Source organism: Eptesicus fuscus, chromosome 7, assembly GCF_027574615.1.
Source record: "Eptesicus fuscus isolate TK198812 chromosome 7, DD_ASM_mEF_20220401, whole genome shotgun sequence".
NCBI classification, from domain to species: Eukaryota; Metazoa; Chordata; class Mammalia; order Chiroptera; family Vespertilionidae; genus Eptesicus; species Eptesicus fuscus.
In genome coordinates, this window is record NC_072479.1 from 86,938,145 (window position 1) to 86,963,292 (window position 25,148).

The window sequence follows — 25,148 nt, forward strand, 5'->3', positions numbered from 1 at the left end:
AGCCAGTTCTTCAGAAGGCCCATCCCTTCCAACTTCCCAAAGTCTCTCTGGAGGCCCCACTGAGCAGACAACTTCCCACCCACCCCCACCCCCATAGCCCGCAAATAAGGAGTCACAGCCATCTTCCTGGGGAGTTGTGAGGACGTTTTGTTTGGTTGGTTTTGGTTGGGATGTTTTTAAAGAGCATCATATAGATATTTATATATATAAATTATTAATGTGGGGCAGGGGCAAGGGGCATACATTGCAGAGGGGGGCGCGCACACAGGGATTGGGTAGAGGCAGGGGTGGCACACAATGCTACGCAAAAACAGCCACATCTAACAGATGAAATAATCACACCAAGGGGGCGGGGGGGCGTGGCCACGGGCTGGGCGTGGGAGAGGGAGAAAGCAGGGGGACAAAAAGAGGGACCTGGTCCAAGATACTGTGCGCTTCTGCCCCCACCCCCGCCACCTCCCCACCTCTGCACACCACAGGAGCCTCGGTTTCCCATCTGTCCCTTCCTCCCTTCCTCTGCCCAGCTGCTGAGGCCCTGCAACTGAGCAGCACCCCTCCTCGCTCTGGGTGGCAGGCCGGGAGGGAGACTTCCAAGATCCAGATGCACACTTGGGTGTTCTCTTGATTGCAGGTTTACAGTGGCTTGTCACTTTCCTTTTTCAGGTGACTAGGAGTAGAACAGAGATATGCGACTGAGGCCAAATCTGACCTGACCCCTCTCACAGAGGGTGGAAGAGGGGATCCCTTCCTGAGAAGACCAAGTTGTACCATGCCTACACCCCATCCCAGGCTTACATCTCCCATTCCTGGCCTAGGGGTGCCCAGTAGTACCTGTAGTAGTCCTCCTGGGCAGGTAGCGGCACACTGTGCAGTGGGTGATGGGCATGCAGCCACTGCTGCTGCTCCAGCGCCAGGCGCTGCAGCTCTGCGGACTGTGCGTGCATGGCCTGCAGCTGGTGAGCTGCTGACATCGGGGCAGAGAGGGAAGCTGGCAGGTCCCGGTAAGGAGCAGCTGTAGGCAGCAAGGGCACAGGGAGGGCACATGACTGATGACCTACTCTGAGCCAGGAGATAACCAACCACTTTACATACAGAGGAAACTGAGACTGAAAATGTTAGGTAACAGCAGTCTTGAAAAATGCCAGTGGTGGAGTTAGGATTCAAACTTCTTAGCCTGGCAATAAACCTATGCCTCTCTTCAGTGAAGCTATTCCCATCCCCAACTCTTCTGGGCACTTCCTCACCCATCCCCAAGCCCAATTAGGCCAACCCCACCACCCAAATTCCTCCTTTCTGCTCTTCTCTTATTAGACCTTCCCTATCCCCAACCTCCATCCTTACCAAAGAGCTGGTGACGAAGAACTTCATTCTCGTGCAGAGGGTGAGGAAGAAGGGGGTTGGGGAGGGTCCCAGCTGGGTAGGGTATCCGGGTAAGGTGAGACCCTGAGGCCAGAGGGTCAATGAGAGGGTGCACTGAGGCAGAGGCTGGAGGGTAAAGAAGAGGAAGGTGTCACCAGATGGCAGGTTTGGGGAAAACCATGCATGTAGCGAAGGGATCCAAGCCTGGGGAGAGAGATGGAAAACCAAACACTGGGAGATCCAGAGTGGAATAAGGAGCACAATGGACAAGTATAAGATGCTAAGGGAGCAGGGACAGACTGATGGACAGATTATAGTTATCAGAGGGGTTTGAGGAAAAGGAAAGAAATAGTCTGCTTAGAGGAGATGAAAGAGGATAAAAGTTTAGAAAATGAGACAGGAAGAGAACAGAGGTTAACAGAGAGAGAGAAAGCTCAAGGGAGGTTGGAATGAACATGAGTGTATGGTTAGATTGGGCAATAAGAAATCTAGTGAAACCCTAGCCGGTTTTGGCTCAGTGGCTAGAGCATAGGCCTGCAGACTGAAGGGTCCCAGGTTGGATTCCGGTCAAGGGCACATGCCCAAGTAATGGGCTCGATCCCCAGTTGGGGGCATGCAGGAGACAGCCTATCAATGATTCTCTCTCATTTTTGATATTTCTATCTCTCTCTCGCGCTCCCTTCCTCTCAAAAATCAATAAAAATATTTTTTAAAAGAAATATAGTAAAAGGACAGTAAGTAAAGCTCATTATCACCTATGATGCCCACAACCACAGCTACCAGGCTCTTTCTGAAAGGCACAGAGATGGGGAGGAACACAAAAGACCTGCAGCTGGGAGGAGAGAAGATGGCAAGAAATCACAAGAGCTGAATCCAGAGGAGCAAGAAAACAGGTATATGAGGGTCTGGGGGAATGGGCTGATGGGCTAGAACGGTAGAAAAGCAGTGCTCTCTCCAAGGGCTCCAGCTTTGGCCTCTGTCATGGGTGGGATGCTAGACGGACGATGGTGGAGATGTGGGGAATAGTCTCTGTGGCAAGGCTCGGGTATGAGGTGACAGGCTGGTGAATGACAGGGAAGCAAAGATCAGGGAAGCACTTAAGAGAGAGCTCATGCCAGACTAGGAAGGTCCTGGATTGAGGAACAGAAGAGCCCAATCACTTGCGGCGGGGGGGAGGGGGGCCAAGGAAGGAAGTAGGAGTCTCACCTGCATGGATGGCATCCTGCTGGTGAAGGTGCAGGTGGGAGTGGATGTGGGAGTGCTGGTGGTGATGGGGGGTCACATTGAGCATCTGCAGCCGGGCCAGTGGGTCATTGCCCAGGGCTGCCACCCTTTCTGCATGCTGCCTCTCAGCTGCCAGACGCTCTGCATAGGACATGTCAGGCCGCAGGGCTGGCCCCGCGGCCAGTGCCAGACGTTCTCTCTCCAGGGGCCCCAGACTCGGATGAAAGGGGAAAGGGTGCAGGCCAGGGGGGCCAGGCTGCAGAGCTAGGCCTCCATGTCGGGGGAAGGGATCCAGGCCAGGCCCAGGAACCCCATGTAGGGGTTCCAGCTCACTGGGCTTCACCTCAAAGCCAGGCTTGAGGCGGTCACGGAGGTCTCTTTCTCGGGCTTCCCGCTCCCTCTCCCGGGCTGCTGGGTCACTGCTGTACAGGGCTGGGACATTGTAACCCAGGAGTCCCGGGTCCACTGCCCCCAGGGGCACGTAGAATGGATGGTTGCGATTGCCAGGAGACATGACGTGAGGCCGGGCATATTCACTGAGTGTGCGCAGGGCTGGAGTGTCAGGACCCAGGTAGGGGGGCACTGTAGCCACAGCACTGCCCGGCTCAAATGGAGGGCGATGGGGCACTGGGCCAAGAGATGGGCACTCCACTGGAGCACGGCCCTCCTGAGCCAACTTCTGTGGGGTACAGGGAGAAAAGGAGTTAGAAGAGCAGTCTTATAAAATGGTGGCCAGGCCCTGACTGGTGTGGCTGTTGGTTGGAGCATCATCCTGTCCACCAAAAGGATGCAGGTTCAATCCCGGGTTGGGACATGGGCGGAAAGCAACCCACCATGTTTCTCTCTTCCTTCCCCTCTCTAAAAATAATAAGAAAGATGGGCAATCCTGAGCTGCTAGTTTATCTCAGCAGCAGAATGCCAAAATACCTCGTCTTATTGGAACTCAGCCTACCAGGAACTTCCCTACCCACTTCTCCTGAATAGCAGCTCTTCTTACAATCCACAGGTAGTCTGACCTGAGCCACCCCCCAAACCAGGCATCCCTCTCGCAGGAATCCTTTGGGCTCCATTTCCTGGGCTGCAGTACTTCCTCCTCTCCAAGAGGTGGCGCAGTGATCCCCCCGCCCCTTGAGCCTGACTGCGCGGCGCACTAGGAACGCCGGAAGGCGGGAGGCGCACGCCGTGACGCACTCACCACGCTCCGCTCCAGCTCGCGTTCCTTCTCGCGCTCGCGCTCCTTCTCGCGTTCTCGCTCGCGCTCGCGCTCCTTTTCTTCGCGCGCGCGCTGTTCGGCCTCGCGCCGCACCTTCTCCACCAGGTCGGCCCGCTTCTTGGCCAGCTTGGAGCCCTCCAAGGGCACGAAGTACAAGTCGCTGCGCGCGCACGAGTTAAAGCCGCGGTCCAGGTGTTTGTTGAACCTGTGGGCGCAGAGGCAGCGCGCACTCAGCCCCACCAGCTGGGCAGGCGGAGCGGGCCCGCAGTACCTCACAAAGCGCCTTGGGAACTCAGCCCCGACCCCCGCCTCCCCTCTCCGTCCCCATCCCAGGCCCGCCCGCGCCCCACTCACCGGGCTGACTGACTGGCATGGCTGGGCACGTCTACCACCTTGGGAGGGGGAGAGGGGCTGCGGGCCGCGGGCACTGGGCTCTCGGGGGTCTCATACTCCTCAGCCGGCTCCTGTTTGATCTGCGTGGCGTTCAGGGGCGGCCCCGAGGCCAGGCCGGCCGGCTGTGGCAGCGAAGACAGGCCCGAGGGTCCTGCTGGCGGCAGCGGCCCCGACCCCACAGTGGGCGAGCCTGGCTTGAAGGTCCCCGGGCCTGCGGGCGGCGAGGTGCCTCGGTAGCCCGGTGGGGTCCCCGTTCGGAAGGAGGGCGGGGACCCCGGTTTGTAGCCCGGTGGGGTGGCTGTCTTGTAGGCCCCTGGGGACGGAGCCCTCTTCCCATACGGCGGGGCCCCCGGTGGGGAGGCCGTCTTGTAGCCTGCTGGCGAGGACGCCACTGTGGCTATGACTGTGGAAAGTGTAGCCGAGGAGGTGGTGACCGGGGGCGCCGGTGGGAAGGGGTAGGGCGCCCCTTGGGGGCCCTGGGAAGGAGAGGGGTGTGAACATGGGTAGGACCCTTGAGAGGAGGAAGAGGAACTGGAAGAGGAGGAAGAGGTTGGGGGGCCACTGGGGCCTGCCTGGCTGTAGGTCACCTGGCTGTGAGGTGGGGGCAGGTGTGCTGGCCCTGGTGGGTAGGGCCTCAGAGAGCCCAGGGAGGGAGACATGGCGTAAGGGTGCGCATGGTGGGAATTACTGCCCTCCAGGGGGTGGGGATATGCTCCGGGTGGAGGGGGCCCAGAGTTCCCATGATGCTGCTGCTGCTGTTGCTGCTGCTGCTGTTGTTGCTGTTGCTGGTGGTGATGGTGATGTGCTGGGGCTGGTGGGTGGGCAGTGGATTGGCCTCCAGTAGGAGGAGGGAAGGGGCCTGGATGGGCATTGTTGTTGGCTAAGAGGCGGCCATAGGGAGGAGGTGGGGGGGGACCCTGGCTCCACACAGCCTGGGATGGGAGAGAAGGCTGAGTGTACTTGGGTGGCTGATTAGAGACAGAGAGGCTTGTTGGGGGAGGGAAGGAGTGGGGATAACTGGGCAACGCCTGGGAAGCTGGGTATTGGGAGGCAGAGGAGGATGAAGAACTGGAAGAGGAGGCTGCTGCAGAGCTACTACTAGAGGACGAATAAGGGTACCTCATCGGCGGGGCTGGGGCAGAAGAGGAAGCAGGGGGTAGAGGGTGGGGTGAAGGAGCAAGAGTGGGGCCCTTTTCTGGGCCAGGAGGAAGTCCACCCATACCCTGCCCCATGGCATGGGGAGAGGGCAGATGCCCAGGTAGCGGCTGGGCTCCCAGGCCAGGAGGAGAGGCCGATGCATTGTTAAGGGGTCTCAAAGCAGGTGGGGGAGGCAGGTTTGGTGTCACATGTGGGAAGGTGGCTGGTGGAGGAGCAGAGGGTAGGCTTCCACCACCCACGGGAGCATTTGATGGCTTTGTTGGGGGAGCACCACCAGCCCCAGAGCTCGATATTGAAATGGGGGTAGTGGGTGGGGGGTGCTGCTTACCGCCACTAGGGGCCCCCACTGAAGAGGCAGCGGGTCCCCCCTTGGGACCCATTGGGGGTCCAGACAAAACTCCTCCACCGGCACCCCCAGGGTAGAGCTGTGGATGAGGGGGCGGGGCCCCAGGAGGAGCCTGGAACATTCGAGATGGGGGGGGCTCCATGGGAGCATGATATCCAGTGGGTGTCACAGAAGGGTGGGATTCAAAGCCAGGCTCTGGCTGTCGAGGGTTGCTGTCTGGTGGTGGAGGGGAGGGAGGGAAGAGTGGAGGTGGGTGGTAGGGGCGGGCTGGGCCCTGGGACAGGCCAGAAGACGAGTCGGAGTCATTCTCCACGCTTCCAGGGCTGTAGATGCTGGGGGACGTGCTTCGGTTATCCTGGTCTATATCCCTCGGGTCACTGCTACCATCATCATTGAGGCTCCGCCCATCTAAACTGTCCAGATCCGAGGGGGACTGTGGCCGGGGGAGCTCCTGCTGCAGAAAAGGGAGGGCTGTTTTCCCCTTTGCCTCTCCTTTCTTGCTTCCCCTAGATTTGGGACCGCCCTTGCACAAAATCATTTCCCCCTCACAGCACACCATTGGGCCGTGACGTGATGAACACTTACTCACGCCCACTTTCCTACCACCTCTGGATCCCACCCCTCTCCCCACATTCTCAGCTGCTCCCTAGCAGCCCCTAGATCATCCCCTCCTTGTAAAACCCTATTCCTTCTTCAAGTGTCCATCTCATCTCAAGCACCTTCTTCCTATCCACAGCTGAACCCACATCCCTGTCTTCCACCAGCTTATATCCATCCCCTTCTTAACTCCTTTACCTCTAACATCCCAGAAACCCTTGGTTCTTAGAAGGCCCACTTCTGCATTTTTCTTGTGATTTATCTGTTCCTTCCACTAAGACTTCTCACCCTTAACCTCCTCCTCCTTCCTGAAAATCAGGACCTAGAAAAGGAAAGGCTAGACTGCTCCGCTTTTCTCATATCCCAGGTGAGATTAAAGTGGGAATCCTGAAGGAAAGGAAGCGTGGGGGAAAGAGCAGTCAGACGCTGGGTCAGGATGCCTGCAAGTGTCTCCTACCTCCGTTTTGGTCTTCTTTGGTGCATTGGTCTCCTCACTTTCACTCTCGGAGATCTCCTCACTCCGGCCCTGCTTGCTGACCTTGGGGGTGGAGGCTTCCTCTACTCGTGCCTTCTGTTAGCGAGAAAGAAAATTCCTGTCTTATACCTCCCAGACCTCCACCATCACCCTCTGCCAGAGAGGCAGTTCCCCCACAACACACACACATACATCCTTAGCCCCAGTGCCTGGGCCACCTGTGGGAGGACCTCAAGACAGGATACCTTGGCTGTCTGCCTAGACTTCTCGGCTTTGCCATCACTGCTGGACGTGCTGACCCCTCCAGGGGAGGCCCGGCCCCTCGATCTCAATTCTTCCCGGGGCCCAGGGGCCTCTTTCTTCCGTCCACTCCTCATTGACATCTGAAGGAGAAGAAAGGAAACCAAGTTTTTTTTTACACTACATCTAACTTCAAGATGTGCCTTACTGCAATTCTTTCTCTCCAGGCCGTCCCCCTAGCTTCCCTGCCCCTAATCTTTCATGTCCCTCATTTAAGCTGTCACTCACTGAGTCTTTATTCTGTCGTGTCTTCATTCTTCAGGCTGTGGAGACCCCATTCTCCTCTGCCTGGGCAGCTGAATACAGAAACTTCTCTGCTTCACCCCAAGTTCCCCACAACGGTGGCCTGGGAAGCAGGAAGCAGGATCTCCAAGTTTCCAGTGTAGGCACCTGGAACTTGCAGGGTCTGTTTTCAGTGAAGCCTGTTAGAAAAAGACCATCAAAATGTCCAAATCAGGGAGTAGAGTCTGAGGGGGTTACCCTTGTGCTTGTCAAGGAACAGCAAGTGCCCTAGTCCTAGGCCTTTCAGTCAAGAAGTACAGGCCCGCCCTAGCTGGTTTGGCTCAGTGGATAGAGCATCCGCCTGAGGACTGAAGGGCCCCAGGTTCGATTCCAGTCAAGGGCACATGCCCGGGGTTGCAGGCTCAACCCCCAGTAGGGAGCGTGCAGGAGGCAGCCAATCAAAGATTCTCATCATTGATGTTTCTATCTCTCTCCTCCCCTCTCCCTTCCTCTCTGAAATCAATAAAGACATACTTTGAAAAAAAATTAAGAAGTACAGGCCCCACAATACATGGCTGGCTTGCCCCATAGTCTACCCAGCTCTCTATAAGTGAACTACAATATCATCTCTCTCATCTCTGGGGAAGGCAATAAAACTCAGATGTATCTATGAGCCCCAATTCAGGAGATGACACTATTTTACCCTTCATGATCCCTAGGAAATATCTGTGCACACACAAACTCCACAGAGCCTTACAAAAGAACATCAAGAAACATAGCTAAAGTATTAACTTATTTATTGAGCACCTTCTTTATGTCAAGCCCTCACATACACAATTTAATATTTATAACCAACCCTGAAAAGTAGGTGTTCTTATTCCCATTACATAAGTGAGGAAACAGGCTCAAAGATTTGTGATTCTGACTTGCCAACTTCTGTGATGAGCATACAGTGAGGAACCAGTGACAGCACCAAAATCCTGCCCACCTCTCCCTGACTCCAAAGCCCAGGTTCTTTCTTCTATACTTTATTCTCATCAGAGGTTGGTTGAGATAATCCTCAGAAGACCTAGACCAGCCCCAGAGATTTGAAAATACTCTTTTTTTCACATCAGAGTGGGTAGGAGAAGAATGTCCCATTCTACAATGCAAAAGAATGCAACCCTACCAATCCCAAGACAAAATCTACGTAGCCCCAAAGTGCAGAATTTCGTTTTTGAGAGCCTCATAAAGACCCCCCTCTCTAGTGCTTGGGTTCCCAAAGGCTAGAGGAAAAGGCAGGACTTTCGCTTTACCAATGAAATCAGTGAGTACCCAAAACAAATTTGTGAGCCTATCCTCTCACTTGGCTTAGACGGGAACATACACCTCCTCACACCCTATCTATATCTATATGTCTGTATCTATCTATAGAGTCAGCTGTTTTCATTTGCATTGGTTTGTACTTCCTGCTAAGTGTCATGTCTTTCCATACTACCAACCATATGATCTTTTGAGAGCAAAAATATTACCTTGCTACTGTTTTCTTCCTTTCTATATCCCCCACTGATGTCATGTATATATGGGTGTTCTGTTCTTGACCTCTAAACCCACTAACTTTGCCCTAGCTGGTTTGGCTCAGTGGATAGAGCGTCGGCCTTCGGACTGAAGGGTCCCGGGTTCAATTCTGCCCAAGGGCACATGCCTGGGTTGTGGGCTCGATCCACCAGCGGGGGGCGTGCGGGACGCAGCCAGTCGACGATCCTCTCATCATTGATGTTTCTATCTCTCTCCCCCCTCTCCCTTCTTCTCTGAAATCAGTAAAATATATTTTAAAAATAAATAAGTAAACCCACTAACTTTGTAGGTCTTCTTGGATGAAGTGCTGCTGGCCTCAGTGGGAACAGAGTAAGCTTACCTGCGTGTTCTGAGTTAGGAGGCTTCACTAAGGTAAATGGCATTTCCACCTTCTAGATCATATTTTCCCCAAGGAATACAAAGTAATTACTTCTCACTCACCTCCACTGATCCATACCGAGGCAGGTAGTGCGGGGTGAGCCTAACCTTTCCAGGAAACTTAATAAGAATTTACTTGAGTGAAAAATAGATGGACCAAAGCCCCAGGTCTTCTGAACTTACAATGGATGCTCTGCCCAATAAGCCAGCCACTTCTCTTCAACTATAACTATTAGCATATTTTTGTTGTGTAGACTGATTTTAAAATACTGTCAGCCCAAGAAGTCCAAATAAAAGCCAAATATCAGAAGGGGAAACAATCTTAACAGAAGCACACAGGACTATGATGACTATTAGTGACAGGTACTGTCTTTGCAAGCCCCTCTAGAGAAGAGCCTCTCTCTCCTTCCCAGAACCAAACCTGCTCACCAAGTCAGTCAGAGCGAGGACATCCAAAAGGTCACAAAATACAGGAATGTCCCTGAGCAATCCTAGTGTGCCCCTCCCCATACTTCAACGCTTAAAATCAGCTGAAATCTACCCTGGCTGGTGTGGCTCAGTGGATAGAGTGTCAGCCTGTGGACTGAAGGGTCCTGGGTTCGATTCCAGTCAAGGGCATATACCTGTGTTGTGAGCTCAATCCCCAGTGTGGGGCATGCAAGAGGCAGCTGATCAATGATTCTCTCATCATTGATATTTCTCTCTCTCCCTCCCTCTCCCTTCCTCTCTGAAAACAATAAAAATATATTTAAAAAAATAAAATCAGCTGAAATCTGACAAAATAAGCAATGAGTAGCTTTGAAGAAAAGCAGTCATTAAAAGGTAGGTAATCCTGGGGGAGGGAGAGGCGGGGAGAGAGAAATTAAGGTTGTATTTATGTGTCTGAACCAGGGGCATGTTTTAACACCAGCAAACTAAGCTCCACTCCATCTTGCCCTGGTAGCCAGTCCCCGTAACTAACATTCACAGAGCACCTACTATGTGTCTGGCAACACTCAGCTCATTCACCGTCATTGCTTCCCTGCAAAAGGAAAATGATCAAGACCAGATTGGGGAAGTGGAAAAGTGAGAAATAGGGAAAGAGTCTCCAAGTAAAAACAGAACAAGAAATTAAGGGAGAAATAGGAGAAGGATGTCAGAGGGAATACAATAGAGGCACAGGGGTTTTCGGGAAGGGCTTGAATTCCAGCCCCCATCATCATTCCAGATCTACCAGACGAACAAACCCGTCCAAAGTGACACCTAGATAACAAAGCAGCCCAGACCAGCAGGTAACAACGCACTGGCTTAAGCCTTCAGAGAACCCAGGATTGTCAAAGGGGCCTCAGACAGCACCTCACCTATACAACCCCTTCACCTGACAACGAAGCTGAGGCTCAAAGAAACAGAAGTGACTTGCCCAAGGTCACAGAAGTACAGCCAGGACTAGGCCCAGGCCTCCCGGCTGCAGGTATAGAGTATTTCCACCGCACCAGGCGGTTCCACAGCCCTCTCCCCTGGGCCACCCTTACCTACAAGAAGAAAGCCCAGCCATTCCTACAAGATGGGAGAAATAGGTCGAAGGTTAGCTGAGGAAAGGGGTCACTGTGTCAAAAGAGGAAAAGATTGATGGGGGAGGAAGACTCAAGCTTAAGAAAATGGAAGAACATCAGTGCGAAGAAGCAAAAAGACTACTGTACACACAAAGTCCCTAAAAATGAGAGCGGGTCAGGGAAAACTACCAACAGATGGTATAATGAACAGAGCCTTTCCAGGCTCCCACCATGCCTACGGGGAGGGGCCTGGAGAAACACCGCGACTGTCAAGATGGAGGGAAAGCCGACCCTCCAGCAACACTGGACACCTCCTCCAAAACCCAGACAACAGTCCCAAGGACAGAGCCAAAGGCCGAGGTCCGCTCAACATGCCGAACCCCCACCCACTGGACATCCCAACGGATCACTGCCATGGCAGCAAAATGACAGAACCTGCCCCTCAAGAGTCCATCTCAGGGGTCCATCTACCAGCCACTCCCCCTCCCGTTGCCAAACCAACTCCTGCTTTTCGGTGGCACCCTCAGGGAAGAGAGCTTAAGAGTCCTACCCCCGTAAAAATAAGCCCATGCACCAAGGGGAATCCCTGAGCTCCCACAGTAATGAAGACCCCCCACCCACCCCGGGAACCACAGCCAGAGGGGCGGCGGAACGCTCTGGGGATGGCGGCGGAGGGGACAACCTGTCTAAGTGCCTACAAGATGTCCCAGTTCTCCTGTTTCCACGCTCCCAGACACCCTTTCTCCCTAACTCTTCCGTCAGGGTTCCTCTCCCCATCAGTTTTAGGGGGACCCACACTACTGGACCCCAACGTGCTCCTCGCCAAGAAGTAACTATGTCTGAAACTGGGAGAGAAAAAAAAAAGGGGGGACAGAGGTGACCTGACAGAGGGGAAAGAAAACTGAATCACAAAGGCACTGCCTTCCCAATTCCACCCAGGAACACCTGGGGGGGGGGGGGCTCCTCAAAGGTGTACCCCTCCTGGGCCTTCCCCCAGGTTCCATTCTCCTCCCTCAACAGCCACAATCCCTCTCTCCCCCCACCACACCCCTTCCCCAGTTCCCACTCCCCCTGCACACGCACCACCCCACCCGGCTCGGAACCCGGCTCTGGGCCGCTGGGCTTCTCCTGGAGACCCGATGCCCCACCTCGCTGCCACCTCTCCATTCCCTTTTGCCTTCGCCCCAAAGCCCCCTCACGGGCATCCCTCACCCCCACCCCCCGCCACCTCGGTTCCTCTTTTGGTCCGGGGTCCTCCTCCTGACACCCTCCCACCCCCCACCTGCCCGATCCTCCGGGTCCCTTGGCCCCGTTCCCTCCTCGGGGGCCGACCCCACTCCGACCCCCCAGCCTCAGGCCAGGCAGTGCCCGCAGTGGGGGGACCCGATCGGGAAAATAACAAATGGAGGCGGCGGCGGGAGGGGGACGGGGAGGGTGGGGGAGGGGTGCGGAGGGGAGCCGCGGCCCGAACCCGGGCGTGCCCGGGGCCCGGCGGCAGGTCTTACCTGGCTGTAGCTCGGGACGGCTGGCTGGTTCCGAGCAGGATCCGGGGCTCCGGCGCCTACGGGGGGCGGCGGCGGCCGCTCCCCCGCCCCCCTCTCCTCTTCCCGCTTCAGTCGCCGCCGCGACGGCGGCGGCGGCGGCCCCGACCCTCTCGGAGGGCGGCCCCCATCCCCCCCTTCACCCCAACCAGGCCGGCCGCTCTCCCCCCCGGAGCTAGCCCCGACCGGCTCCCGCTCAGTCCCTTCCCGAGCCGCCGCCCGGAACGCCCGCCGCGCCGCCCGCCCCCACCGCGCCGCTCGCCCCCGCCGCCCGGCCGGCCCTCCGCGCGGCTACGCGCCGCCGCCTCGCCCGCCGCCCGCGCCCGCGCCCGCCCCGCGCCGCCCGCACTCGCGCCGGCCCCGGCCCCGAGGAGGCCTCCGCCCGCGGCCCCCGCCCCTTCCCGGGCGGCCGTCTCCCTCGCCCCCTCCTGACCCTCCCCAGGCCGGCGGGCCCCCCGAGATAGGTCCTGGCCCCTGGCCCCTCGCCCCGGCCCGACGCCGGGCTGCGGGCGAGCTGGGCGGCGCGTCCGGCGACTCGCACAGGAAAGCGGCCGGCGGAGGGAGGGAGCTCGGAGAGGGGGATGGGGAAGGGAGGAAGAGGGAGAAGGAGGGAGCGCGGAGGAATCGGGAGAGAGGGGCCGGGAGGGAGACGCGAGGGAGGGAAGGGGGAGGGAGGGAGGGAGCGCCAGCGAGCGGCGAGGGGGAGGGAGGGGATCGGAGGGGGAGGCGCCGAGCGAGTTGGCCCAGACCGAGGCCAAAGGGGCCCAGGGTGCGGGGAGGGGTTCGCCTAGGCGGAATGTGGGGAGCCTGCGGGCCTTGGCACCGGAGAGGGCTAGGTAGGGAGGGGCTGTGGGTTGTTAGGGTAGATTTGCAAGAGACAGAAGTTTGGGGGCAAAGGGGTTTGTGGCAGAGGTGGGGTGGGAGGTGGTGAGGCAGAGAGGGGGGTAATAGGGTGAGATTGGAAAGCTGGAGCTGCATGGGGGCTTTCGGGGCAGAGAGTGTGTGACAAGAAGAAAGAAGCTTGGGGAGATGGCGTCTGTGGCAGACATGTAGGGGGAAGGTTGGGGAGGCAATTATGGGAGAATGGGATGGAAGTTTGGGGTCATAAGGTGGGGAAGAAATTGAAAAAATGGAGACATGTAGGAGGATGGGGTTTCTGGAAGAGAGCAGAGTTTGGGGGTGACTGGTGTTGGCAAAAGAATAGGAAACAAGAATTTGGGGGTGATGAGAGACAAGTTCAGAGATGTCAGCTTGGAGAAAGGAATGCATGAGAAACCTTAGAGGTGACAGAGGTGGGGCCAGGCGCATTTTCTGGGGGTGCTGGGGTTCTGGGTGGGAAAGGAGGGTGGAAGACAGGGATGGCTGGGTTCTGGGGGTGGAGGGTTTCCAAGAGAGCTGAGGATTTTGATTGGCAAGACAAGGTAGATAGAATGGAGTGCGTGCGGAGGGGGTGAGGATTGGACGGATGTGTAAGATAAACAAGGCCTTTGGTGGCGGTGTGGAAGGGGGAAGGTCAGTGATGCAGAAGACAAGAGAGTGGAAGGGAAAGAAGGAAATGACAGAAATGGGGAGGGCAGGCTCTGGTGTAGGGAAGAGATTAACTCATAGGAGTGGGCCACCATCCTCAGGCCCTCTGTCCAGTGGTGTCTCCTCTGAAGTCATCACTGTTACTTTGGGCCCCAGGGAAGGGATGGGGTAGGGATTAGTCTCAAAAATGAGCCAAATCCCTAGGTGCCCCGGTTCCCTAATCCCAACCATTCTAATGTGGAGACAACCCCCACCACAGGCCGGAGGCTCTTTCTTCTCCCTCACTGTTCTCCAGGAGGGGCGGCCTCCGACACTGCCAGTCTGCCAGCCATTCCCAGTCTTCAGCCTTGACGCCTGCAGCACCCCCAGCAGGCCACCACCAGTGTCTTCTTCTGGGCTGGCTCCCTGCCCCGCACCAAGCAGCAACATCTCCCAGGACAAAGGACACCAAGACACTGGTTGGATTTTGGCAGCTGAGATTGCCAGAGAATGGGAGGGAGGCAGGCTGGGAAGCAGGAAGAGCTGGGGCTGGAGTCTGGATTGGGAGCCCTCAACAGCTCTCCAGATTTGGGGTGGGGGTAGGGGATGTGTGAGGCCAGGACAGCTAGAGGCCAGGGGTGGGCCCTGAATGGCAGGATCCCGCCAGCCTTCTGGGAAGGCGGTTGGCTCTGTATCAGCTCAGTAGATTTTGCCTCACATTTCCTTGGGCCGGGCTCAGCCAAGTTCTAGGAATACCCAAAAGCTCCAACCGGATTCGAAAGCACTGGGGACCCTGAACAAGAGGTTTCCTTGGCCTAGGAAAGAATCACACCACTCTTTTGTCTCTTAAATTGATTGATACTTTACCACCCCATGCCCACCTTCCTTATTCCTCAGGGCCTTCAAGAGCCAAGGCCAACCGCCCCCCCACCGCCTGCCCCCCCCCCAATACCCTAGAATAGCTCCTGCTCCTCCCCACCTCCCAACTTTGCTCCAAGACTCCTCCCCCCCTCTTCCCCCTCCCTATTGCATTTCCTCTCTCTCTCTCTCTCTCTCTCTCTCTCTCTCTCTCTCTCTCTCCCTCTCTCTCTGCACCTCTCAGTTTAGTCTCCCACTGGATCCTGGCCGAGGCCTTTTCCAATTCCCTTCCAGGCTGCGTTCTCCCTCCCTCGTTTTTTAACCACTAAGGGGTGAATTAGGATGGTGACACATCTAAGCCTAAAAGAAAAACTTAAGCAGAGGCAGGAACAGAAGATGGGGGAGAGTCCGAAGAAAAGCCAGGGCCTCTACCCTCCAGATCCTCCCCTACCTGAGGGCCAGGCTGACAGTTCAGCTTCAGGAAGCATCACACACCACCACCACCACCACCACCATCCCTCACCCCAGCTCCCTCTGGGGCCCCAGCCCCCAGGACCCACTGGTCTCCAGGCAACGGCACAAAGGGAAAGTGGAGAGAAGGGCTTGGGAAGCCCAGGCAGAGCTAGCTGTAACTCAATCTACCCGGTACCTGGCAGTAGGGGGGGCGGGGGCGGGGGGGGGGGCGGAATGGCTGCAGAGAAGGTGAGAAGGTGATATAGTGAAGAGGGAGAAAAGGGGCAGGGGATAGAAAATGTGGCTCCAACCAGAATAGGCCTGGTTAGTCCAGGAGTTACCAAGGAAAAAGGACTCTAATGCACCCCAGAGAAAACCAAGAGGCACAAAGGAAAGTATAGTGTGCCCCAAGGGAAACAGAGAAGGCGCCAGGAGACTCAGGAGAGAAGGGAAAGATGAGATGCCCGCGCTGAAATGAAGAGGCACGGAGGAGAGGGTGCAAGTTCTTTGAACTGCAAATGGAGGACGTGTCAGTGACCCAGGAAGGACCGGGCAGAGAAATGGGTTCTGCCCGTGCAGAACTGGAATCTTCTTGTCCTGGAGCTGGGCAGGATGGCAGAGGGATCCCAGGACCAGAACTCAGAAACAGGGTGGGAGGCCCACAAAGGGAACCACCTTGAAATCCCTCCCACCTACCTTTAGGCAGGCTGTTCGCTGTCCTGCAGAGCCTTGCCTCCCTCTAGTGGCCACAGCTTTCCACAGCCCCTAGTGTTCAGAGCACTGAGGGGGTGCTCCCCCTGGCTGGTTCCTGGGTTCCCATCTCCGTGCTGGGGCTCCACAGGAGCTGAAGAGTTGTAGTGTATCTTCAGCCACACACTGGCACCCTACTTGCAGGCTGACTCAACAGGGCGGAGTTTTAGCCCGTGGAGCGCTTCGGGTCCTGAATCTCCAGTTGACTGGAGGCCTTTTTCCTCAGCCCCCTTCTGCAGCCCCTGGTACCACCCTTCCCTCCTGGTTCCCCACCTTGCAGGGAGCAATGGCCATGCAATGCTGTTCCATCCCTGAAGAGTCCGGGATTTTGGTTTGGAGAGGCCCAGTATGGGAGCTGCTCCAGTTCACAGATTTACCCCTTCTTTGGTCAAGGCTCGTTGGCAATCTGAAAACGCTTTGGCCACCTTTCCCCCAAAATGCACATACACACATTTTTGGTGACTTTACGAATTCCTGCACCAGATTAAGAACTGCTCATTCACCTGGATCCTGGGGCCAAGCTTGCTGCTGAGAAGGCAGGGGCGACGTGGCCCTCACCTGGCTAGGGTGGGGTAGGCAATGTCATCATCTTGGCCATATTTATTTGTCTTCCTCCTCTTGTGCCCTCCCCAGCTCCGCTATCCAGTTTCACCAGCTTCCTTCCCAGGACTCCATCTTCTCTCCCCTCATAGGAACTACAGTCAGACTCCTCAGACACAATAATGCACTGTGATTCAGACTTTAATGGTGGTGCTCATTGCAATGTCAGAGGTGGTGGAAACTGGGGAACATAGCATGGTGGGAGCAAGACATTGCTCTGGGGCAGCTGGAGAAAGAACGGGGAAAACAGGGCTGGGAAGAGAGTTCCGGGGAAGAGTCCCGGGCGCACAGCCCCCTCTCTGGCCCCAGCAGGCTTCCGTGAAGGGTTGCTACACACAAAGGAACTGCCAGCCAAGGCCTTTTGCTGTTCCCCCTCAGCATTCCAGCAAGACTTCCATCCCAGACCATCTCAGAATCTACAGCCATATGAAATACATAGTCCCCTCCAGTCAGGCCAGTTTTGGGCCCTGGAGTCATGAGGAAATGATTAATCAACGGGATCCATGAAAAATAAATAAATAACACACTCAAACCTTGGGCCAGGCATGCCCCAGCAGCCAGAACCTCCCTCCACCTCAGCACCACGCAACGCCCGGCTCATCTGCAACACGGGGAACACGGGGAACAGGTGCAAAGCACCATTGACACATGGCCCCTCCCTGAACACCTCAGCAACCAACCCTGATGCGCCTGTCAACAGACCCTGATCATTCTTCCACGGACCCCCTTACCACCCTCAGTCCTGTGGCCAGTCTTTGAGGAGAGAGAAAAGGAAGGAAGGAGAAGTGAAGAGAGCGGAACCCAGAGGGGGAGAGTAGAGACAGCAGGGCTGGGACAAGCCCAGGAGCAGTGCGGCAGGTCAGCCGTGGTGTCTGGGGTGAAATATCACAGAGCAGGACAGGGAGGGGTTCCAGGAGGGTGGAGGGGGTCCAAGTCTCCAGGAGAGTGGAGGGATCACAGCACGCTGGGATTGCGGAAATTGTGTCCGGCAAAGCGAGCTTCGTCTCCCAGCTCTTCCTCAATTCTGAGAGAAATGAGCCAGAAAGGAAATGTCAGGGAAGCAGCAGGTCTTCAGTCTCCAAGCCCCTCACACCACCCGCTCCTGTGTCGTGGCCCAAGTGTGGGCCTTCTCTGGCTCTCCCATGTGACCTGTGGGATCCACCCATCAGGCCAGTAGTCACCCCATCTTTCAAAACTGTTCTCTGGATCTGGAACGGTGGGCAAACAGAGCTTTTAACCCCGAGCCCTGGGCTCCCATTCCCCAGGTTCCCTCACCTCATGAGCTGGTTGTACTTAGCCAGCCGCTCAGAACGGCACGGGGCACCAGTCTTGATCTGAAACATCAGGAAAGATAAGCAGCTCAGTGGCTGCCCCTTCATTTCTTTTCTTTTTTTTTTCAATTTTTTATATTTTATTGATTTTTTACAGAGAGGAAGAGAGAGGGATAGAGAGCTAGAGAAACATCGATCAGCTGCCTCTTGCACACCCCCCACTGGGGATGTGCCCGCAACCAAGGTACATGCCCTTGACCGGAATCGAACCCGGGACCCTTGAGTCCGCAGGCTGACGCTCTATCCACTGAGCCAAACTGGTTTCGGCATGCCCCTTCATTTCTTTAAAGGAAACGTACACTCGTTTGAAATTCCCCTGACACCCTCAAACACCTGGAAGGAGAGACCCACCTGAGCCTAGAACCCACCAATTGCACCAAGGTCTCCCTTGCACTCACCTGGCCTGTGCACAGCCCCACCACCAGGTCTGCGATGAAGGTGTCCTCCGTCTCTCCTGAGCGATGGCTCACCATGACCCCCCAGCCATTCTCCTGGGCCAGCTTGCACCTGTATCCATACACCAGCTTTGACCCCCAGCCCCTCACACTGGGCGCTCTCCTCCCAGCCCCAACATCGGTCTATGTTAAGAAACATCTGGAGGGAAGTTGTCTGGGAGGGAAGCAGAGAATCTGTTCGGAACCCAGAGGGAGCAGAACTGAGGGCTATGAAGGTGACTCCAGGTTCCCTGCTCTCTTCAGCATCTGTGGGCAGGATTAGGCGTAGAGCCCTTGCAAGAGGGGTCCTGAGAAACGGGCTGAGCAGGAGAGAACCAGGAGGCACTCACGCTTGGATAGCTTCAGTGACCGAACCGATCTGGTTGACCTTGAGCAGCAGACAGTTGCAGGCCTTTTCTTCCAGTGCCCGCTCGATGCGCTTTGGGTTGGTCACTGTCAGGTCATCACCCACAATCTGTATCCCGACATTGGCTGTGAACTTCGACCAGGCAGCCCAGTCATCCTGGTCAAAGGGGTCCTCAATGGAGACCACTGCAGGGAGAGGGGTGAAGGGGCTGTTGATCTTCTCTGAGGCTCTGCACCAGGCAGGAACCCCCACACACACACACTTTGACTCCCTGAAATAGCCAGATCCCCTGGCTAACCGAGCTGCTCATCCTTACTTCCCCCAGCCCCAAATAGGCCTGCCCTGAGTCTCATCTTGACTCATTCATAAACTTGCAAAAAACAAGGGTTCCAAATCTTTCTCACAACCTATCTGCATTTTCGTATTTTCACTACCAGGAAGCCCTTCCTCATTACTCATCAACATCCTTCATTCTGCAATTTATATCTAAAGCTCTGGAAGAACTGAAGGATAATTCAGTTCCTCGTCAGCTTTCTGTTCTAGTCACACATCACTTCCAGCTCCATTCAGCATCCACAATTTTATCTATCAAAAATACTGAAATGGCCGAAACCGGTTTGGCTCAGTGGATAGAGCGTCGGTCTGCGGACTGGAAGGTCCCAGGTTCGATTCTGGTCAAGGGCATGTACATTGGTTGCAGGCACATCCCCCGGTGGGGGGTGTGCAGGAGGCAGCTGGTCGATGTCTCTCTCTCATCGATGTTTCTAACTCTCTATCCCTCTCCCTTCCTCTCTGTGAAAAATCAATAAAATATATTTTTAAAAAAATACTGAAATGGCCGGTTCCCTGCCTGGGCCAGTCACCTCACCATCCCTGGTTTCTTCCAAAGCCTTCCCTAAGACCCCAGTAACTTCAGAGCACATGACTCTAATCAGGAGCTGAAGCAGATGGAACAAATTCATCACAAGTACCTGCACATTTACTACCTACAAAGCCCAGGCTCTGCAGGAGACTTCACCCCATCCCTGGCTCTCAGTCTCTTCTTAGGAGACCTCCACCTGGCACCTGAGGTAGCATCCCATAAGGTCCAGAGTTACCTGCCTGCTGCCCTCCCCCTGCACTCTCTTCCATGCCCCGCCTTGCTCTCACCAGGATAGTCCCTGACAAAGTCCTGGTAGAGGGACCCCAGCTGGTCCCCAGTGATGTATCGGGAAGGGTCAGCAGGAGACTTGAAATCCAAGTCATATTTGCCATCACGATAAAACTCTGAGGCAGCGACATCCATGCCAATGACAATTTTTTCCGTGTAGCCAGCCTTGTCAATGGCTTCCTTCACCAGCTCCAAGGCTGGGGATGAAACACAGTGAGATTATTAGCAGGAAGGGAGGACAAGGAGGAAGGAGAGAAAGGAAGAAATGAAGGGCAGTGGTAGAGCACTTGCTAAGGAGGAGTCTGGCTAAGGTTCTGGTCAGGGTTATCCCCAGGTCTGGGAAGAGCAGGCCATCCTCCAGGAAGGCAGGGGATGCCTTCTGTTAATAACAGTGTTTTGTTGTTGTTTTAATATATTTTTATTGATTTTAGAGAGGAAGGGAGAGGGATAGAGAGATAGTAAGAAAGATCACCAGCCAGTAAGTCTTCAAGTCAAGGTTCAAAGGCAGGCAGTTTTAGCCTCAGAACCTTAACTCTTAGCCACCACCAGTTTTGGGTTTTGTTTCTATTCTCTATACAGTTTCTCCCAGGGCAGAAAAGAGTTAGATCCTCAAGGCCTACGAAGTTGGGGTGAGAATGGGATAGATTTAGAATAGACTACCTCGAGTTTGGTATATCTCATTAAACTGAGAACCCTATGGAGAACCCTAAGGCTGACATGGATCCCACAGGAGACCCAGACCACCTTCCAGCACTTCCAGGGGCTCCAGCGAGAACTTCGAGTCGCTAAGGAGCCTGGCTGGGCAGGTGAGGACTGTTCTTCCAGGCCTGCATGTGAATCTGGCAGGCCCGCTGGAGCTAGCAGGAGTCAAGGACCATCACCCATACTCCTCAGGACTTGGTGAAGTATGTGGCCCCTCCCAGTGGCCCAGGATGAAGTGAGACTCAGAGCTGGGAGTGGGGATCCTGGTCTCACCTTCACTGTTCTCCAGGATGTTGGGGGCAAACCCGCCTTCATCTCCCACGTTGGTGGCATCCTTGCCATACTTGTCCTTGATGACCCCCTTGAGCGTGTGGTAGACCTCCGCCCCAAGTTGCATGGCATCACGAAAGCTCTCGGCACCCACTGGAAGGATCATAAACTCCTGCATGGCCAGCTTGTTCCCAGCATGGGAGCCACCATTGATCACGTTGAAGGCCTGGGAGCCACAGACCAAATAGTCACTGAGCATTTTCCTTTCTGCCCCTGGGAGCATCCACCCAAGATCCCAAATTCCCCCCCCAGCTCCCCAGACTCCGAGTCTCATGTCCCCATCCTTTTTCTTTAGCTACCCCAATTCCCTGTCCTCCCATCCATTTTCACAAGGTTTCATGCTCCCCAGACCCCACCCCTGGGAGAGGTACAGGCATGGCGGGCTGCTCACCGGCACAGGCAGGATGAGGTCTGAGTTCCCAGCCAGCTGAGCAATGTGGCGATATAGTGGCAATTCCCGCTCAGCTGCCCCTGCCTTACACACAGCCAAGGACACACCCAGGATGGCATTCGCCCCAAACTTGGCTGGGAGATGACAGAAGAAGGCACTAAGCAAAAATGTCTCCTTCCTCTTCTAGCCCTGACACCACGTATACTCCCCAAAGGAGGCAATAAAGGAGACCCCCTCCTCCCTCCTTAGTCCATTCTCTCCTGAAATAGCAAGGGATTTGGGGACGAGGTGACAGGAAAGGGCAGAGAGCTGCATGTATTTCTAAACATCCCAAGATCAGACTATCTCACACCAACTCCCTCCCCTTTATGCTGCAAAGAAGTTCTTCCTCCATCTAATGGTCTAATGTCACACACACACACACACACACACACACACACACACACACACACCAAGTGTAGTTAAACTCATCTTCTCCTGCTCTGATTTTGGGGGTAGGATGAAAAGTCCACCCTTAGGAAGCTCCCACAGCACTGGCCCCTTCAATTCTCTCTGCTCCACACATCCCCACCCTCGGTCTCCCCACTTTCTCCTGATCCCTGCTTACATTTGTTCTCTGTCCCATCCAACTCCAGCATCAGGTTGTCCAGCTTCTCCTGCTCCACCACAGAGAGACCCTGCAGGCAGAGCCACCATCACCCAGGGCCAGAATGGAGGCTGGGCCCTAAGACACAGGGCCCCCCTTCACACGGGCTCACATCCAGCCAGGGTCCAGCCAGGGTCCTGTGACAGCGGCCTGTCTGGATCCGGGGACCCGACCCGCACGGGAGCAGAGGACAGTAAGGGGTCATCTTCCCACCCTTCCCTTAGTAACCATGATTCCCAAGGGTTGGGCTTTCCTCCTCCCCTGGCCCAGGATTCCTTCTAGGACCCTGGTCCTGCCATCCCCAGCATAGAGTGAGCCTCACTGAGCTGATGAGGGCTGGTGCAATGGTTGTGTTGATGTGGTCCACTGCCTTCAGGACACCTGAGGAGAGGCAAAGAGGCCAGGTTGGCTCAGGCCAGGAGGGGCCAGAAGGGAAAGGGGGCGGGGGCGGAATGCAAGAAAAGGCTTGGGGACTGGTGTGAGGTCAGAATATAAAGCTGAGGGGCGGGAGAGCTTGGGAAAGAGAGAAGGCCTCACCTTTGCCTAAGTAACGCTGTTTGTCCCCATCCCTTAGCTCCAGGGCTTCATAAATCCCAGTGGAGGCTCCACTGGGCACCGCGGCCCTGAAAAGACCTGGGAGAGGAACATGGAGTGAGGAGGAAGAGAGAAAGACACCAGGGACCAGGGATCCCTTTAGCCCCCAGCTCTAAACTCCTGCCTGCCACATCCAGCCCTTTCCCCACACTGCTCCCTAATACACACACATACACACACACCTCCCTAATACACCCACATACGTACACACTGCTCCCTAATACACACACATATGTACACACTGCTCCCTAATACACACACACTATTCCTAACATACACACACACTGCTCCCTAATACACACACATATGTACACACTGCTCCCTAATACACACACACTATTCCTAACATACACACACACTGCTCCTTAATACACACACTATTCCAAACATACACACACCTCCCTAATACACACACATATGTACACACACCTCCCTAATACACCTACATATATACACACTGCTTCCTAATACACCCACATATATACACACTGCTCCCTAATACACACACACTATTCCTAACATACACACACACTGCTCCCTAATACACCCACATATATATACACACACTGCTCCCTAATACACACACATATGTACACACTGCTCCCTAATACACCCACATATATACACACTGCTTCCTAATACACCCACATATATACACACTGCTCCCTAATACACACAATTCCTAACATACACACACACTGCTCCCTAATACACACACATATGTACACACTGCTCCCTAATACACCCACATATATACACACTGCTCCCTAATACACACACATATACACACTGCTCCCTAATAATACACACACAGCTCCCTAATACACACACACACACACACACTGCTCGCTAATACACACTGCTCCCTAATAATACACACACTGCTCCTAATACACAGAGAGACACACACAGCTCCCTAATACACACACACACACACACACACACACACAAGCAAGGGCCTCCTTATCCACCCAACTGAGTTCCCACATGCACCAGTGGGAACCCAAAGAAATGAAGTTATGCACTCATATGCTCACACACAGGTGCATACACAAACATGCAGAGGCAGGGCATGTGTCATACACTAAACTAGAACACAGAGGCCTGCCTATCCTGGCTCCCCTGGACAACAGCATCCAACCCCCACAATCCAGGCCATGAGCCTGTCCCAGCACCCCATCCCTGCTGGGAATCCAGGGGGCTTCCCTCCCAGGCCAGGGCAAACCCAGCACTGAGGGGTGGGGTGGGGGGTGGGGTGGGGGGTGGGGTGGAGGGCTGGGCTCGGTCCAGGCCAGCTCAGTACCTCTGGCAGTGTAGAGATCCACCTCCACAGTGGGGTTTCCACGGGAGTCCAAGATCTCCCGGGCCCAGATCTTCGTTATCGACATGATGGCTGGGATCTCCTTGGGTGGAAGGGAGTAAAGGAGAAAGGTAAGAGGCTTAGAGGGGTGGAGCCTGAGCTCGTGGGCGGGGCCAGAGGCTGGGAAGGATGGGAAAAAGGTTACTGCAGTGGGTGGGGGTGGGGAGGAGCAGGCCGCCACCACAGGCTGTAGAGGGGATTCCCCCCACCCTTCCAGGGGAAAGGAGAAGGTCACTGCAGTGAGGAAGGGGAGGTCACTGCAGTGCGGGGCGGGGTAAGATCCAACTCCGAGGCGGGAGGACACCGCAGTGAGGGGGAGGGGGCCGTGGTTCCCTCTCCCCTCGGCAGCTTGGGCAGCCGGCCGGTGGGGTGCGCCCAGACCTCCTCAGAGAGGAATGGCTGCCAGGCTTGGCTTTCTCCTTGGAGCCAAGAAGAGGATGGGCAGTCTGCACCGCTGAAGCCTTCATTCACAGCCCCGTCCCACCCAACTTAACACCCCAGCCCCCACGCCCAGGTCCCAATCTCTCCCAAATGTGCGTCCCTCCGCTCCCGCAGATGTACAGTGGAGAGGTCTGGAGAGAGGGTCCTAGGGAAGGCCCTCCGTCCCTGGGGGTCGCAGCGGGGAGGGAGGAGGAGGAGAGAGCCGAGCAGTGAGGCAGGGCTGGGCCCCTCCTCCGGCCGCCCCTAGACACAATCTCCCCTCCAGCCCCGGCGCGGCCCGGAGGGGCGCAGTGGGGGAGGAGGGGGCGAGGGAGTCCAGACTCCGAGGATGCTGCGGAAGGGTGAGAGAAGACAACCCTTAGCAGCAAAGCCAAGAGGACGTGCCAGGATAAAAATGCACAGACTTAATGTCCACAGGACCGGAGGTGAAGCGGGACAGGCCAGGGGGGAGAAGGGTTGGCGCCCAAATGAGAAGGAGGCGACAGCCAGAAACGGAGCGGAGCGGAGCGGTCCGGGAAGGCAGGGGAGGAGGGTGCCGGGGAGGCGCGGGTGACGGAGCAGGTGCGCAGCGCCCGGGGAGAGATGCGCGCGGGCCAGGGGAGCTAGGCGGGGGCGCAGGGGCCGGGGACAGGCCAGAGGGGCGCAGGGGCCGGGGAGGGCTTCACCTCGGGGCTGCAGACTCAGCCTGTGGCGGTGGCGGTGGCGGTGGCAGTGGCGGCGGCGGCGCAGAGAGAGCGCGAGTGGCGGCGGCGGCGGTGACTGCGGCTCCCGGGCGGCGGGCGGGGGGTGGGAGGGGGGGAGGCACCGATAGGGCCGGGCGGGCGCATGTGACCTGGAGCCCCCGTGAGTCAGGAGCCGCGGGCGGAGGCGCATGTAGGAGTGCGGGTGGGGGGCCGGTGGGGGTGTAGTGGGGGAATGGGAGGGGGAACGTGATGCGGGA

General features: G+C 56.0%; 2 protein-coding genes across 3 annotated transcripts; both read right to left on the reverse strand.

The window, feature by feature from the left end:
- Positions 1 to 123: 123 nt before the first annotated feature.
- ATN1 (atrophin 1) lies at positions 124 to 12,427 on the reverse strand. Of its 2 annotated transcripts, none has more exons than XM_008144872.3 (10): positions 12,260 to 12,427; positions 7,294 to 7,487; positions 7,011 to 7,148; positions 6,748 to 6,861; positions 4,151 to 6,144; positions 3,779 to 4,001; positions 2,566 to 3,262; positions 1,342 to 1,485; positions 832 to 1,012; positions 124 to 667 (listed from the first exon to the last, which is right to left on the reverse strand). In XM_008144872.3, exons 2-10 carry the CDS (start codon positions 7,318 to 7,320, stop codon positions 634 to 636), a joined length of 3,552 nt encoding a protein of 1,183 aa, XP_008143094.1. In that variant the 5' UTR covers positions 7,321 to 7,487; positions 12,260 to 12,427; the 3' UTR covers positions 124 to 633. The 2 variants fall into 2 exon arrangements, with proteins under 2 accessions (XP_008143094.1, XP_008143093.1); XM_008144871.3 differs by having other exon boundaries at positions 4,151 to 6,147.
- A 4,164-nt stretch (positions 12,428 to 16,591) lies between these two features.
- Positions 16,592 to 24,938, reverse strand: ENO2 (enolase 2). The gene is made up of 12 exons (XM_028150417.2): positions 24,874 to 24,938; positions 23,711 to 23,810; positions 22,351 to 22,446; positions 22,136 to 22,194; positions 21,775 to 21,844; positions 21,168 to 21,301; positions 20,720 to 20,942; positions 19,744 to 19,941; positions 18,578 to 18,779; positions 18,192 to 18,300; positions 17,738 to 17,796; positions 16,592 to 17,486 (listed from the first exon to the last, which is right to left on the reverse strand). The coding sequence occupies exons 2-12, from the start codon at positions 23,793 to 23,795 to the stop codon at positions 17,417 to 17,419; spliced, it is 1,305 nt and encodes a 434-aa protein (XP_028006218.1). The 5' UTR covers positions 23,796 to 23,810; positions 24,874 to 24,938; the 3' UTR covers positions 16,592 to 17,416.
- Positions 24,939 to 25,148: the final 210 nt, after the last annotated feature.

Coding starts and splice junctions, on each gene's coding strand:
- ATN1 (XM_008144871.3), bottom strand. CDS start 7,320: ATGAAGACACGACAGAATAAAGACTCA. Junction 6,148..6,747: donor CAAAGAAGACCAAAACGGAG/GTAGGAGACACT, acceptor CCTTTTCTGCAG/CAGGAGCTCCCCCGGCCACA. Junction 1,013..1,341: donor TCTTCGTCACCAGCTCTTTG/GTAAGGATGGAG, acceptor TGCTGCCTACAG/CTGCTCCTTACCGGGACCTG.
- ENO2 (XM_028150417.2), bottom strand. CDS start 23,795: ATGTCGATAACGAAGATCTGGGCCCGGGAGATCTTGGACTCCCGTGGA. Junction 22,195..22,350: donor ACAGCGTTACTTAGGCAAAG/GTGAGGCCTTCT, acceptor GCCTCTCCTCAG/GTGTCCTGAAGGCAGTGGAC. Junction 20,943..21,167: donor ACCTCATCCTGCCTGTGCCG/GTGAGCAGCCCG, acceptor TGTGGCTCCCAG/GCCTTCAACGTGATCAATGG.